Source organism: Spea bombifrons, chromosome 2, assembly GCF_027358695.1.
Source record: "Spea bombifrons isolate aSpeBom1 chromosome 2, aSpeBom1.2.pri, whole genome shotgun sequence".
Lineage (NCBI taxonomy): Eukaryota > Metazoa > Chordata > Amphibia > Anura > Pelobatidae > Spea > Spea bombifrons.
Window position 1 is genome coordinate 68066023 of NC_071088.1, and position 14255 is coordinate 68080277.

General features: G+C 39.2%; 1 protein-coding gene across 1 annotated transcript in view; it reads left to right on the top strand.

Moving 5' to 3' along the window:
• The window catches only part of CLTC (clathrin heavy chain), a 46178-nt gene that overhangs the window by 8785 nt on the left and 23138 nt on the right, over window positions 1-14255 (top strand). The window contains exons 2-8 of the mRNA XM_053454647.1: window positions 6012-6219; window positions 10856-11124; window positions 11505-11666; window positions 12231-12344; window positions 12534-12707; window positions 12898-13095; window positions 13433-13633. Coding sequence (XP_053310622.1) covers window positions 6012-6219; window positions 10856-11124; window positions 11505-11666; window positions 12231-12344; window positions 12534-12707; window positions 12898-13095; window positions 13433-13633 — 1326 coding nt within the window. The remainder of the gene's footprint in view (window positions 1-6011; window positions 6220-10855; window positions 11125-11504; window positions 11667-12230; window positions 12345-12533; window positions 12708-12897; window positions 13096-13432; window positions 13634-14255) is intronic.

Genomic DNA, 14255 nt, shown 5'->3' on the forward strand with positions numbered 1-14255 from the left:
CGGCCCTACAATGGAGCCGACTGGGGCAATTGCCCCAGGCGGCACTTTAGAAGGGGCGGCACTTTGCTTCGCCCCAGGCGGCGTTTTAAACTTCGCCCCAGGCGGCGTTAAGTCTTCGGCCGGCCCTGGGCACACTTCTACCTATACAGCCCCCGCTTTAAGGACACTCACGAGTAAGCTCAACCATTCCCCTGCCAAGGCATACTCGCTTCGTGAGAACTGATGCATATCAGCATGACGTCAGCACGTCCGTTCGTCTTTGGTGTGTCTTTTGAGCGTGCTGTGTTGGTGGTGGAAATAGCCTGACGACTGCAGTGCAGTACTTGCATTGACGAGTGAAGTAATTAGTGCTTCACTTTAAGTACATTTTCCTTTTACATACATGCTCAGCACCCCATTGTGTACATTAATGTGGCGAGTATGCCTGTACTTATTTTTCTGGTTTGTGCTTTAGGAAGGAGGGAGTATAGAAATGTGGATATGTGACACACATCAGACCCAAACAATAATCAGAAAGTAAAAACAGAGATGGTGTGCTAACCCACACCTATACAAAGAAATATTTTTTTTTCTTTTTTTCTTGGAGTTTTGGAGGTACTTTCCATACACTAGAGGTGCAGTTTACTTTTTGTTTTAAAGAACAACGTGTTGTTTACTTCCTTGACTGATCTGCTAGTCATGAATTCAACGTGTTCCAATCCAGATGTTCTACCAGCAATGATGACTACTGCAGGGAAATAAGTACAAGCCAGAAATTTGGTTTGATATGATTCTAACACCTATGCCAAGGATCTGTTTGTACCTGGTTTTCCAAAAGGGTTTCACTAATTGCCAAACAAAAAGCACCAGGTTATTGGTAGTTTTTTACCGTAGGTCATGCTAAAAGCTATAAAGGATGACAATTTTCTCTATAGCTTTTTTGAGCTCATAAATAGAAATACAAAAAAATGCATTTTGCATTGGAACAATAGCTGCTCTTTTGTTCTATTTAATAGTTTCCATTATGGACTATTCATCTTAAATGGAACACTGTCATCTGGCCACATTTCTCCTTAGTAATGCATGAATCTGCTAAGCAATGTCCTTTCTTGTTAAGGCTGACATTGATTGCTTCCAGACTAGATCCTAGGCATGGTTACACGAAGTTTTGTGTTTTCAAAAGAAAAATAAAATGCAGGGAAATCCGTCGAACAATGGTTCATATCCTGTTGTTGGGTATTTTTGTTAAAGATTGCAGCCTGCTCAGCAGTTCTTCGTCCTTCCTCACAAAGACCGGTCCCCATATTTCAACCTGCTTACTTCTTTCAGGAAAATTGTTGTAGATTGAGTGTCAGCAAGTTGTCACGTGCCTGGAAGTTCTTTAAGTTGAACATCGGTTTATATTTGGCATTGTGTTTTAAGGATCGTTGTGGAGCTTGCATATATTCACTGAAATCTAAAATGTCTATTACACCTGTGAAACAAAGACCATTATCGGCTTTGATATTCACCAACTTGAGGTTTTTGGGGGGTTTTCTCTTTACCCTTGTTAACATCGTAACACACTTTCATTGAACCGTAAGAGAAGTTGTAAACCTCAGCCGTGGTATTTTGAGCTTGGCAGCAAATATTATAAACAGCTGCCAAGATGAAACTGCATACTTACCGGAGATGGTAAATGATCGGTTAGATAATGTTTTTGAGTAGACACCAAAGCATTTGAGGCTGGTTTTCAGAAATGAACAATTAAAAAGTCTTGAGTAATTTAAAGTTATATACCATGGAAAAATTCTCATCTCCTATGCTTTGGCACTTGTGTTATCCCCTTAATGGCCACAGGGCCAACTAGTTTGTCCTTAGGTGTCCCAAATAACATTGTGTTGCAATAGTAGATCCTAAGGATTTTTTACACCATCAAGGGTATTTCCATGTTAGTACAAGAAAGATCACGTTGTCGTGTCACAGCCTTGTGGAGGCCTGTCACTAGCTGGCTCTGTGTTAAGGGATGAACTGTAATGGCTCCAATAATCTTGGCACTTGTGATCACCGGTTACAATTAGGTTTTGGCGAGCGCCTGAACTTTGTCTGGCGGTGTCAGTGCTGACACTGCCAAAAACACTGAACAAATGAAGTTTCCAGAGAATCTATCCATACTCTGCTATGGCCTTAGGTATTGTGAGTAGAGGTAGAACTAGGTAGACGGGTCACTGCCGGTCCCTGCTGGCTTCCTCGTAGTCAAGTAGGGTCTCTCAAAGAACTGTACCGCCAGCCATGATGTAAAAGGACACGCGCCCTGTATTGGGACTGGTCATGGTATATAAAGCCACATTGCCAGTGTAAAAGCAGTTGACATGAAACCATAACGGATAAATACAATTGCAGTGGATTACACAAACAACTGCATTAGACAGTGACATCAAACAACAAAGTTGAATACACAACAATGTTAAAGGAAAAAAAAAATGAAATGCAGAGTATACATTTAGATGTTAAAACACATACAAATGGACACAAAAGGGTGGCAATATCAAATACCACACTTCACCTCTGCAAGTGAATATAAAGTCGTAGGCTCAATAATTTTCTTACCACAGGGGTTCCCTATCTGTCACTTTGTTTTATCAGGGCAAGGGACTCTGATTATTGGGGCTGTTGTACAAAATAACCAACACTGGAATAACATATAGTGATGACACACTCCTTCAAGAGAAAAAATAAAGATATACAAGTGATGACCTCATAAGCAGTGCCGACGCTTGACCAAAGACTGTTTGGAACCCAGTACGCGGTTCAGCACTCAGTAGCCCTACTCTATGAGTGTATGTGATCTTTTACTTTGTGACTGAGCTGCTGCTAGATGCTTCCACAATAATAGCTCTTACGGATCTAGCAGAGCGGAAACTTCATTGTGGCAAAGCTGGTGTCCTATGACAATACCACTTTATTATCTAGGAGCCATTCTACTGCCAATGTTTGTCTATATGCTAGATTTCATACACCTGTTGGTAATGGGTGTGGCTGAAAACACCTAAACTCAATAATTGAGGCATGTCCACGTAATTTTTGGTCATATAGTGTACCACTAGTAAACATAAATATAACCATTGATGTGTGTTAAGTTGATGCCGCCTCTAACATATGTGCAGTAATATAGTGCCAACAGCCTTTGGATCCCTGTAAGACATTGGCGCAATGTGCTAAGAAATTTCAGGTGATTTTATACTCCAAATGTTTATATTAACTTTATGCCCTGATTTATGATGGTAACGAAACTAGTGAGATATTAGTCTTGCTGTTCGTGTCATAAGAGCTGCCTGCCATGCACTTAACAGATGGTACTATTTCAAGGGTCGTGTTTATTTAAGGTAAATCTGTCTTGAGAGATTTGTTCGGTTAGCGTAATGTGTAAGCCGGACTTGCACAAAATGGAAACCGAGTCGTCGCGAACAGCCATTTACTATTCCCGTTTTCTCTAAAAAATAAATAAATACAAAATTGTGAGGTATTTTGAGCTGGAGTGCTGCTAAACAATCCCAACTGAGACATAAGCTTCAGAAATTTTTAACATTTCAAATTTGGAAAAGGGAATGGGCGTATTTCATGATGTGCCTTGTAACTCCCAAAGAACGTAAGATAAGGAACCCTTTGCATATTTTTCATTCAAGACATTTGCATTAATCACCAGTTCCAGTTCTGGAGTTCTCTTTTGTCCCCTTACTAAAACAGCCTGAGCCTATAAACAACCACCGCCAGCAACATAGGGGATTACGTGGGGGTTCTGGTTAAATTAATAGTAGTAATAAAGCTGGTCACATGGTACATGGTATCGGGATGCATGTAAAGTGGTTACTGTTGATGGCAGGTAGTTCAGGGTAGTCCTTAAGCCTTAGCTTGTGATAGTCACAACCACAAATGTCCCACCGCCTCTTGAGTCAACACATTATTTCTACTGAAAAATGGCGTAAGAATCATATGCTTATTTGATTTTAGCTACAGTTTAGTTTACTTCTGAACAAATCTGTTTAAGAGCCTGATTTTAATAGCTACGTTATTTTAGTTTCAAAAGTAGGGTTGTATCTGTAGAGTGCAATATATGATGGCAAAAGAAGATGGGTGCTGATAGCAAGATTGTGTTAGCTAACTGCTCTGGGGTTTGTAAGACCCTACATTTGACTTTACTTAACTCTTCTTTACGGGAAAACAACCCTTTGTGCCATAGATCTCATGCACAGTTGCAAATAACAAACAAAAACACCTTCACGTGAGAAATGTGATAAATATATATATATATATATATATATATATATATATATATATATATATATATATATATATATATATACCCTACGCGTTCTGCTGCTCCCGTACAACACTCCTCATAAGTGTTAAAAGAATCAGTATATCAGAAAAAGGGGCGCATGAACATGTGGAGTAAATCAAAACACACATTTTTGTGTGTTCATGTTCATGCGCCCCTTTTTTTGATATACTCATGCACAGTTGGTCAGTTTTGATGTTATATTTATCTAGCGTATGATAGACAAAAGGCTCTGGAAATGCCTTTAAGTGTTCTTTCTTGTGCAAGTCCTTAATTATGCGGCTGGTACATTTGCCTTGGGGCTCAACCACTGAAGATGTCGGTAGTAATAAAGTGTGAAAGCGAATATGGTAAAGATTATAACTGATCTATAATAGATACAAGCTTTCAAGACTATCTAGGTCTCTTTTTCAGGCGTATTATATCCTATATTATAGTCTCGGAAGCTTGCAATGCGTTGTACGTCAGTTAGCTGGTAAAGGTACTGTCTTTACCAGATATACTTTCTCTTTCTGTGGCTAACACGGTGTAACTCTGTTGTAATAAAGTGGAGTACACTTCTTTATCAGTCTCTGGCATTTGCTGTAGCGGGTGACACTCGAAACTGAGGTTACGTGGAGGCATTGCAGGTTAGGCAGGGCTGGGAGTGGTGAAAGGTAACAATGTACGTTCTTTAAGGAGTGGTTTGACAGCAATTACTACCTTCTCAGTACTTGGTGCCGCACATTAACTTTTCCCCTTTATCCACATTGTGAATAGGATTTTTTTTGGAACGAGATTTGGACAATGCACCAAATATAGCATATTGTTGTTTTGGGTTATAGCACTGTGGGTTAATCTATTTGTTACATTCATCCATACGCTTAAAGAATGTACGTGGGGTGGAAAGAACGTTGCACCGACACACCCTTTCTTCTATCGTACAACGGCAGAAACACTAACAGTTTTCATACATGATGAATGCAATTAACCAGCTGGTAACACAGATGCAAAGATGATACGTGTACAAAGGGAAAAACCGTTATGAGATATAAGCGAGGACAGTGTTCAGACCACTGTTCAGTCCCAGCTGAGACCATGCACCATAATAATCGTATGAGCTGGCCACATGCTGTTATATACATGAATTGCATAATTGCAGAACCTTCTTTCATTACATGGCTATCATTCTGCGGTGGCCTGCTTCACCAGAAATGTGTGTGCGTGGGCCGCATATCCAGAGACACGCACGTACTAACATAGCCAAAGGCACATGTTCACACACTTAAATACACACACTTCCACTAAAGTACCCAGACATACATAAAAACACACGCGTGACTTACCTTCCGAAGCCTAGCTCCGTCTTTGCAGCTGGCACGCTACTTTCACGAGGGTCTGGCAATGCGATGTTGCGTGACCCTGATCAATCTCACCTCTTCCTGGAAATTAGGAAGATAGAGGCAAGTTTGGTGTCGGGACATACCTTTTTATCCCTACTCCTGGAGCATGCATCAGACTATCTCGGGGGTACCCAGGATCCCCCAATGGTTGTAGCAGCAGTAGTCACGGCCACATGTTGAACGCCCCTGTTCTAGAGTGTTCTATCTCCCACACTCCCAACAAAGTGCGACTACTTCATGGAGCTCATTGGCTGTACTGTAATTTAAAATGAGGTTGGATGCATGTTGTGCAATTGTAAGCTTTTTCTTTTCTCTTTTTGAACCATTCACAGCTCCAGAATCTGGGAATTAACCCAGCCAACATCGGCTTCAGCACCCTCACCATGGAGTCTGACAAATTCATCTGCATCAGGGAGAAAGTAGGAGAACAGGCCCAGGTGGTAATCATTGATATGAATGACCCCAGCAACCCTATTCGAAGACCCATTTCCGCAGATAATGCTATCATGAATCCAGCCAGCAAGGTCATTGCTCTGAAAGGTAAGGAATTCTTTAGCCATTTTAATTTGCAATTGAAGACCATTGAGTTTTTTATGAATAAGTAACTCAAATGCTGGTTTTCTTTGGCCTGTGTTTTAACTCTTGATGGTACAGATGGGGTAAGTATGACTTCATAACAACATTTACCATTTACGTCACATTCAGGTAATGTTCATTTCTAACTGTTGTTGTATATTACTGTTGTATATTATGCACTTCTACTTTTTTTTCTGATAATTTGTGTTCATGGACCAATAAAATCCCGACATTTCCTTTAGCCATACTTATACACTATTACTGTTTGTTGCTATTATGTTACTAACACTCCAAGTTGACAAATCTTCTGTTGTCTAATGAATTGAACGGTAGAATTCGAAATCCTGAGTCTTATCGGACAGAGCAGTAATAAAATGCAGTAAGTCTTTCTGTTGAGTAAAGTGAATCATCTGGATGCTCATGATTTAATTTTTTATATTCGATATGCTAAGTAATATGGGCTCTAGAGAGTACACTAAATTGTTCTTATCGTTTTCCTTATTCGGATATATATTTTTTTTATTATATATACGGCCATTAACGAATAGGGATTCTTTATTATTCTGTAGTTATTGCATTCTGAACCTGGCTGATTATTTTCCAAAGTGTTTACAGCTTCACGGACAGTTGCATAATAACTACCTACCCGTCTTTCACGAAAGGCGCATCGAGCAGCCAGAGACGGCTCCCTCTTGGTCTGCTGCTCGCAGTCCTTGCTTACTGCCTGTGTCTGAGCGCTGGGAAATGCCGCTGATCCCAACACTCGGACAGTCTGCGTACTGGACCCGAACGAGGCCTTGTCTATCGCTCCGTCTCCCGTATGTTTACTGTATGTACGCGGAGGGACTGATCGATGGAGTGAGGCGGTGGCCCGTGAGAGAACTTTTTACCCGTAGCGGTGCGATTAGAAAAAAACGAATCTTTGCAGGACCCTACTTTTTGTGTTTACACTAATAAGTCTGAAAACATTGATTTTTTTATTTTTATTTTTCAGTTTTATCTTCAAATGTAGATCTGACATTGAAATGTGTTGTATTTAATGTTTCATTCCTCTTTTGTTTATCACATTTTTAATGCTTCTTGTGTGTATGCAGATGGTGAGTTATTTCAGCTTAGATTATACGAGTCATTGTTCTGTTTTATAAAAAGCTCTAAGTGTTTATATACCGGTACTTTATATATTTTTACGTAAATAGCTCATGTAATAATGCAATATAGGTGATGCCATTAAACTGAAGTACTTCTGTGTTCTCTTCTGCTCCCCAAGTTAGTTTCCTGTGTAAGCACACCATTCTACCACAGTTATTAGATGGGGTATCTTTGCCCCACGTGTATCGCCAGGACACACTTTAGTGTGCCAGAAAAACTGTCCTGTAAAAAAAAACAAAAAAAAAATCACTGGCTGCCTGATTTACTGGCATATATTTCTAAGCACTTGGACTTCTTATAAACAGGATTGTGGCTTGTATGATTTCTGATTCCTAATATTTCCTTTTTAGTGTGCTTCACATATTTCCCTTACGTGCTTTGTGTATTGCCTTGAGATATGACCATAGGTATGCGCATTATTTATACACCATTCATTAGAACCAAGGCAAAGGAATATACCACACGTAGCTATCTAATATTAGCACTGGCATTAGATCCTGTTCCTTTTAGTTAGCGTCCAGCCGGAAGTATAGAATTTGATAACGTAATGTAATACTCTTTGCAGGCATTAGGGTTCCTTTCCTTTTTGCAGACGAAATAGAAAAAAGATAACTTTTGGTAGCATCCACCTTCTTCCACTTAATGTGATTATGATATGGATGGTAATACTAGATCTAATAGGAGCAAAAATTAATTTTTACTATTTTTTTTATCTTAGGTGTGTGTGTAAGAGCTGTTTTAACTAAGTTTTTGGGATATAGTTGAATATATGTTCAAGGGGTATGATAAAATTAGATTTGCAAAGAGAGCCTTGCTCGTAAGCATACCCTATATATATATATATGTATATATATATATATATATATATATGTATGTGTGTGTGTGTGTGTGTATATTTGTTATACCTTTATCACTACAAAAATCCTTAGTGTTAAAGTTCCTTTTATGGATTTTCTTTCTGACATCTTGATACTCTAACCAGGCTGTGTCTGTTAAGGTTTTGTGAGTCTGTTAGAATGAATACAAATGAATAGCTGAAGCAAGCATAAGGTTTACTCATCATACAGCCTTAGCAAACCTCTTTCAAATTATGTGTATGCTGCTTGCACTACAGTTTGTGTGTGTGTGTGTATATATAATAATATAATATATGTGCAAAAACAAACCGAACGTTTTTTGGACAGTGAATTCCGTTTCCAGCCCATTCGTTTCAGAGGAAAATTGGGGGCTTCTTATATTTCGGATACACATTTTTTTTGTCTGACACAAGCGTTCATTCTAACTCTCTCTCACGCCCTCTAAATGTCTCCCTACCTCCTTTTGATGACCACTGTCTCGCCGCTTCCCTTCTTCTCTAGGATTTTCTACTCTTCTTCCTTTGCATCTTCACAGACATGACGTCCCGGTGATCTTCTGCAAAAATGGCAGCGCTACCGGTGGCACCCTGCAAACGGGAAGAGGATGTCGCCGGAAGCTTTGACATTTTTGCGGAAGTTCAATGGAGGTTATCTTTGGACAAAATGGCGGAGCTTCCGGACACACCCTCTGCCCCAATCCTCCAATCAGGGGAAAGGATTACACCGGAAGCCCTGCCATTTTTGCGGAAGTTCACCGGTAGATCATATACGATCAAAGAAAGAAAGAGAGCAAGGAGCTATGAGACATGGAAGCGGAAGAGGTTGGTGGAGAAGGTAGGGAGACATTCGAAGTGTGAGAGAATGTAAATGAGAGCGTGGCAGGGAATGATCCCATGAAATTCAAATGAAAATCTTGAGCTTTTTGCTTCGTTTTCGTTCGTTATGTGGGGAGTTTTGGCTAGTTTTTGGGCATTTGTATGAATTGACGAAATATGCAAGTTTCACGAAAACTTGCCGTTCATACGAATCAGAATGGACATTTTTTTTTTTTTTTTTTTGCACATATGCTTAACAGATTCTGGAAATTAGAAACTAAAAGTATAGTCCTTAATAACACTTACCATTGATTTCTTAGTAGCTGGGAACTATCCAAATACAAGTTCACTTCTGTTCTGTCCCCACCAGGGGCAGTCACAAATAACCAGGAGGACATAGGGTAGTGTTGCTGTCCCCTTAAGCAATCTTTCTATGGGGGCTGAACTCTTCCAGCGTGGTATCCTTTTGGCTGGGGAAGGTTAAGAAGCCGTAGAGATGTCATTTTTACAAATTATTTGCAACTCTGCCTGTGCAAGCATCCTTCTTATAAATACATTATGATTAAAACAAGGCAACATTTCGGAGCAAAAAACACATCTTAATTTAAATGACTGCAATGTTTTTACTTTCTTTGAAGCGGTCAGTGTGGAGAATGCCCCATCACCCCGTAAGTACCAGATGTGTAGGTAGTAGGTATGCTAGATATGCCATATTTACCTCATTAGCAAATATTTAATTTGATAGATAATATAGAATGAAAGTAAAAACCTACTAACACATGATTTCCCTCATGTCCGTTCTGCTCAGAGTAGACTAGGTAGTGCCCTGAGACTGAATAAGATAAAATATTTAAACACGAGCAAAGAATTCTATCTGCATGTAGCCAGCAAATGCTATAAAATGAGTTGCACGCTTAGGTTGTGAATCTTCAACATAGTAGTTATGAAGACGTGTGAAATGTGCACTCTCCTCCAGTGTGTTGCTTGTTTGTGTGAATAAAATCTTATATATATATATAGATATATATATATATATATATATATGTATGTATGTGTGTATATATATATATACATATATATATATATATAATATAAAGTTTCAAGGGTGGGGAAAAAAAATTAAAGTGGACGCTACTATCGTATGCCTTAAAGTGTCTTTAGTGTAAGTCTGCTACATTTTGCCTCGTAGATTTCCTACCTATAAAAAAATTACATTTATAAATTGAGTGTAAAATACGTTTAGTGCGCGCGTCAACAAAATATGAAATCGGTGTGAGGTTTTATTTTTGTAGTTTTATAATCCGAAGTACGAAGTATTTTAGGATCTGTTTGGTGGACTGCATTCGAACAACAAAAAGAAACTATTTTGTCCCGTAAAGATTTAAATTCGACACATACATACAATGTTTATAGCACATGGATAGGGATTTCTTCGACACCTACCTTCATTCTGAAGTGTGCATATGGCTTACTTGACCTCCGTAGCTTAAATTAGCAGAGCAATTTAATTTGGGGGGGGGTCACAAGGGAAAACAAAAATAAAAAAATAAAGTCTGTGATTCCCCTTCTTTGCCTTCATATTGGTGAGCATTTTCCCCTACATTTTCTGTATTAAAATACCCCCCCCCTTTTTGTAAGCATTCATAAAAGGTTGCATTTTAATGCACGTTGAAAGTGTTGACATTTTGGTGTAGTTCCATAAATGCCATATCAGTGTTTTTAAGGGGTTTTGTTGCCCGTGATGTGCTGCTTTTTATTTGTGAATTGTATTTATTACAGCTGGGAAAACCCTTCAGATATTCAACATTGAAATGAAAAGTAAAATGAAGGCTCACACCATGACAGATGATGTCACCTTTTGGAAATGGATCTCTTTGAACACTGTTGCCCTGGTTACCGACAATGCAGTCTATCATTGGAGCATGGAGGGCGAATCTCAGCCAGTTAAGGTGTTCGACCGTCATTCCAGCCTTGCTGGGTGCCAGATTATTAATTACCGAACAGATGCGAAGCAAAAGTGGCTGCTCCTGACAGGAATATCTGCCCAGGTACTAATACATATGAAGGTTGCTTCTTAATATATCAAGTATATATAGGTAAAAGTGCTAACCTTTAAGCTCTAATTCTACATGAAGACTTTTCTTTTACAATAAATCTAGATTTGTATGTGTATACACAAGCTTGCTTTAGTACTTTGCAAAAAATTAAATACTCTGTCTCATTCATTGACTCGTGTTACCAAAACTCACGCTCGCTCCTAGTAGAACACTTATTACATTTCTTACTCCAGTACTATTCACTTTGTTGGAGTGCTACCTTAAAAGTACCCCCAAACAATATTCAAGTATTAATGCATGATTTTAATGCTAGATTTTGTTGTTCCAATAAGTGGTTTCTTATATGTACCCATTTGTGTTTCATCATTCAGCAAAATCGTGTTGTTGGAGCCATGCAGCTTTACTCTGTGGACAGAAAAGTTTCACAGCCTATCGAGGGACATGCGGCCAGTTTTGCTCAGTTCAAAATGGAAGGCAATGCTGAAGAATCAACATTGTTTTGCTTTGCTGTAAGGGGTCAAGCCGGTGGCAAGGTGAGACTTTTGTATTATGGCAACCTGTCATGCCTCCAGGATCACAGGTCAGTCCAGACTAGGACTGGATTCTCATTGTCCCCACTTCACCTAAACGTTTCAAATATGCGCCTCTTTTGGGCAGTCACCTTAATTTGAAGACTTCAAGAAGTCAATCAGAATTCAGGTTTCATTTAAAAATGTCTTAGTGTGTTTGTATGTTTGCCTTTTCCTGCTTTGTAAAGTGCCCTTTACATAACAGATCATTGAAGAAAATGGGCCAGGTGCTTCTTAGATATATTAACGTAACCAGAGATTTATTTTCCGACCTCACATGGTCACAGTGAACATTGTTTTATTCTCAAAGTGGTTGCACTCGTTTCTGTTCTAGCTTCAGTACAAATGAGTAGCATAGTATGTGTGAGCGTTTCTATCAGTGCTGCACATTTTAGTGGTTGTTATTGGATTAACCAGGATTTTCTGGTCAGATCCCTATATACATTCTTTCACCACAGGGTTGCTGATGTGTTTCATGAAATCTAACATGTGTTATGCCTTTTTAAACGTATTTGTTATGTTCCATAGTTGCACATCATTGAAGTTGGGACACCACCTACAGGAAACCAACCATTCCCAAAGAAAGCTGTAGATGTCTTCTTTCCTCCAGAAGCCCAAAATGATTTTCCAGTTGCCATGCAGGTATGACCAGAATAAAATATTTTTCTGTACTGTGAAAGGATGTGTGTGTGTGTGTGTGTGTGTGTGTATGTATGTGTATATATATATATATCATATACTGTTATGAGATACATGATAACATCCAGTATTGTAAAATGGTTTTTGTGCCATGTATTGTATGATGTTTCTTAATATAAAACTCTCTTACAGATAAGCAGTAAGCATGATGTGGTTTTTCTGATAACAAAGTATGGGTACATTCATCTTTACGATCTGGAAACTGGCACCTGTATCTACATGAACAGGATCAGCGGAGAAACCATATTTGTTACTGCCCCCCATGAGGCCACTGCCGGAATTATTGGTGTAAACAGAAAGGGTCAGGTAAGCGCAATCTACCCACTGGCATCTACTCTGGTACCTAGTCCAGGCTTTTATATACAGGCTTGTACCTTTGCATGAGATTTCTGCTTCTATATATCTAAAATCTGCCTTTTTCTTTTGCATCCCTTGTACATAATGAATTCTAGTCATTCAGTTATGTTTGAATGAATTTCTGTACTGTTACTTTCAGGTTCTTTCAGTATGTGTCGAAGAGGAGAACATCATACCGTACATCACCAATGTCCTACAGAACCCTGACTTGGCTTTGCGAATGGCTGTTCGAAACAACCTGGCTGGAGCGGAAGAACTTTTTGCTCGCAAATTCAATGCTCTCTTTGCACAGGGAAATTATTCAGAGGCTGCAAAAGTGGCTGCAAATGCACCAAAGGTATGGATTTTTTTATTATTATACCATCTTATTTGTATAAAGCAACATCCCATGTTTAGAGCATAAAGGCAATTCTTTAGTATATTCAGTTTGGTGGAAGAAACACTACCAATCATTCCATATTATTAAGGTGTAAAACAAACATTAGTTTTTTGTAGTTTTGCCATCAAAATGCTGAGAATAAATATGAGTGAGAAAAAACCTAAACAAGTGGTGCTTTGTTAAATTAGATACATTTATATGGATTCTTAGTTTTTATCTATGGTTTGCATGTTTTAAGGTGTTGTTAAAAATTACGATATTTATAAATTAATGCTTTTTTGTTTTTCCTCTTAAGGGAATCCTACGTACGCCTGACACTATACGGCGTTTCCAAAGTGTTCCTGCTCAGCCTGGTCAAACATCTCCTCTGCTCCAATATTTTGGCATTCTCTTGGATCAAGGTCAGCTTAATAAGTATGAATCATTGGAGCTCTGCAGGCCTGTACTTCAGCAAGGGCGCAAGCAGCTTCTGGAGAAATGGCTTAAAGAGGATAAGGTTAGTCTTTAAACAAGTCTTAATTAGGTAACTAAGTCAACTGCTGTATATCATTACTAACTGTTGCAGATAAAGTGAATTAACTTTAGTTCTTGTAGGGCATGGATGTAAACTAGCATAATGTAGCCATCAAGCCAGATCCACCATCAGAAATCTTGGGGCCCAGTACATGCTTAACGCCTGGGCCGTCATGCCATCACACTGCCCCCCTCATTGTTCCACCCATCACTCCGCCTTAAGATCCTCCCATAATTACACCTGGGGTGAGTGGCATCTGGGTGAGGTATTTCTTCAAGCCCCCCTACAACACACACACTTGCTAACACGCAAACTCAGTTTAACACACACACACTCTGGTACTGTACACTTACATACACACATTCTTTCTTCTGCTCCTCCTCTTCCTCTCCCATATGCCACTAGCCCCAGGCTCACCCCTGACGCTCCAGCAACATATGCTGACACATGCTAACACCAAATATAAACATACATACTCATGCATACACCATACAGTTAGACACAGGCTAATGTCATATACTCACAAACATAACAGTGGCACGCACGCATGCTAACACCATGCGCTCATGTACATTAATGCTAACCCCTGCGAGACATAATGTTG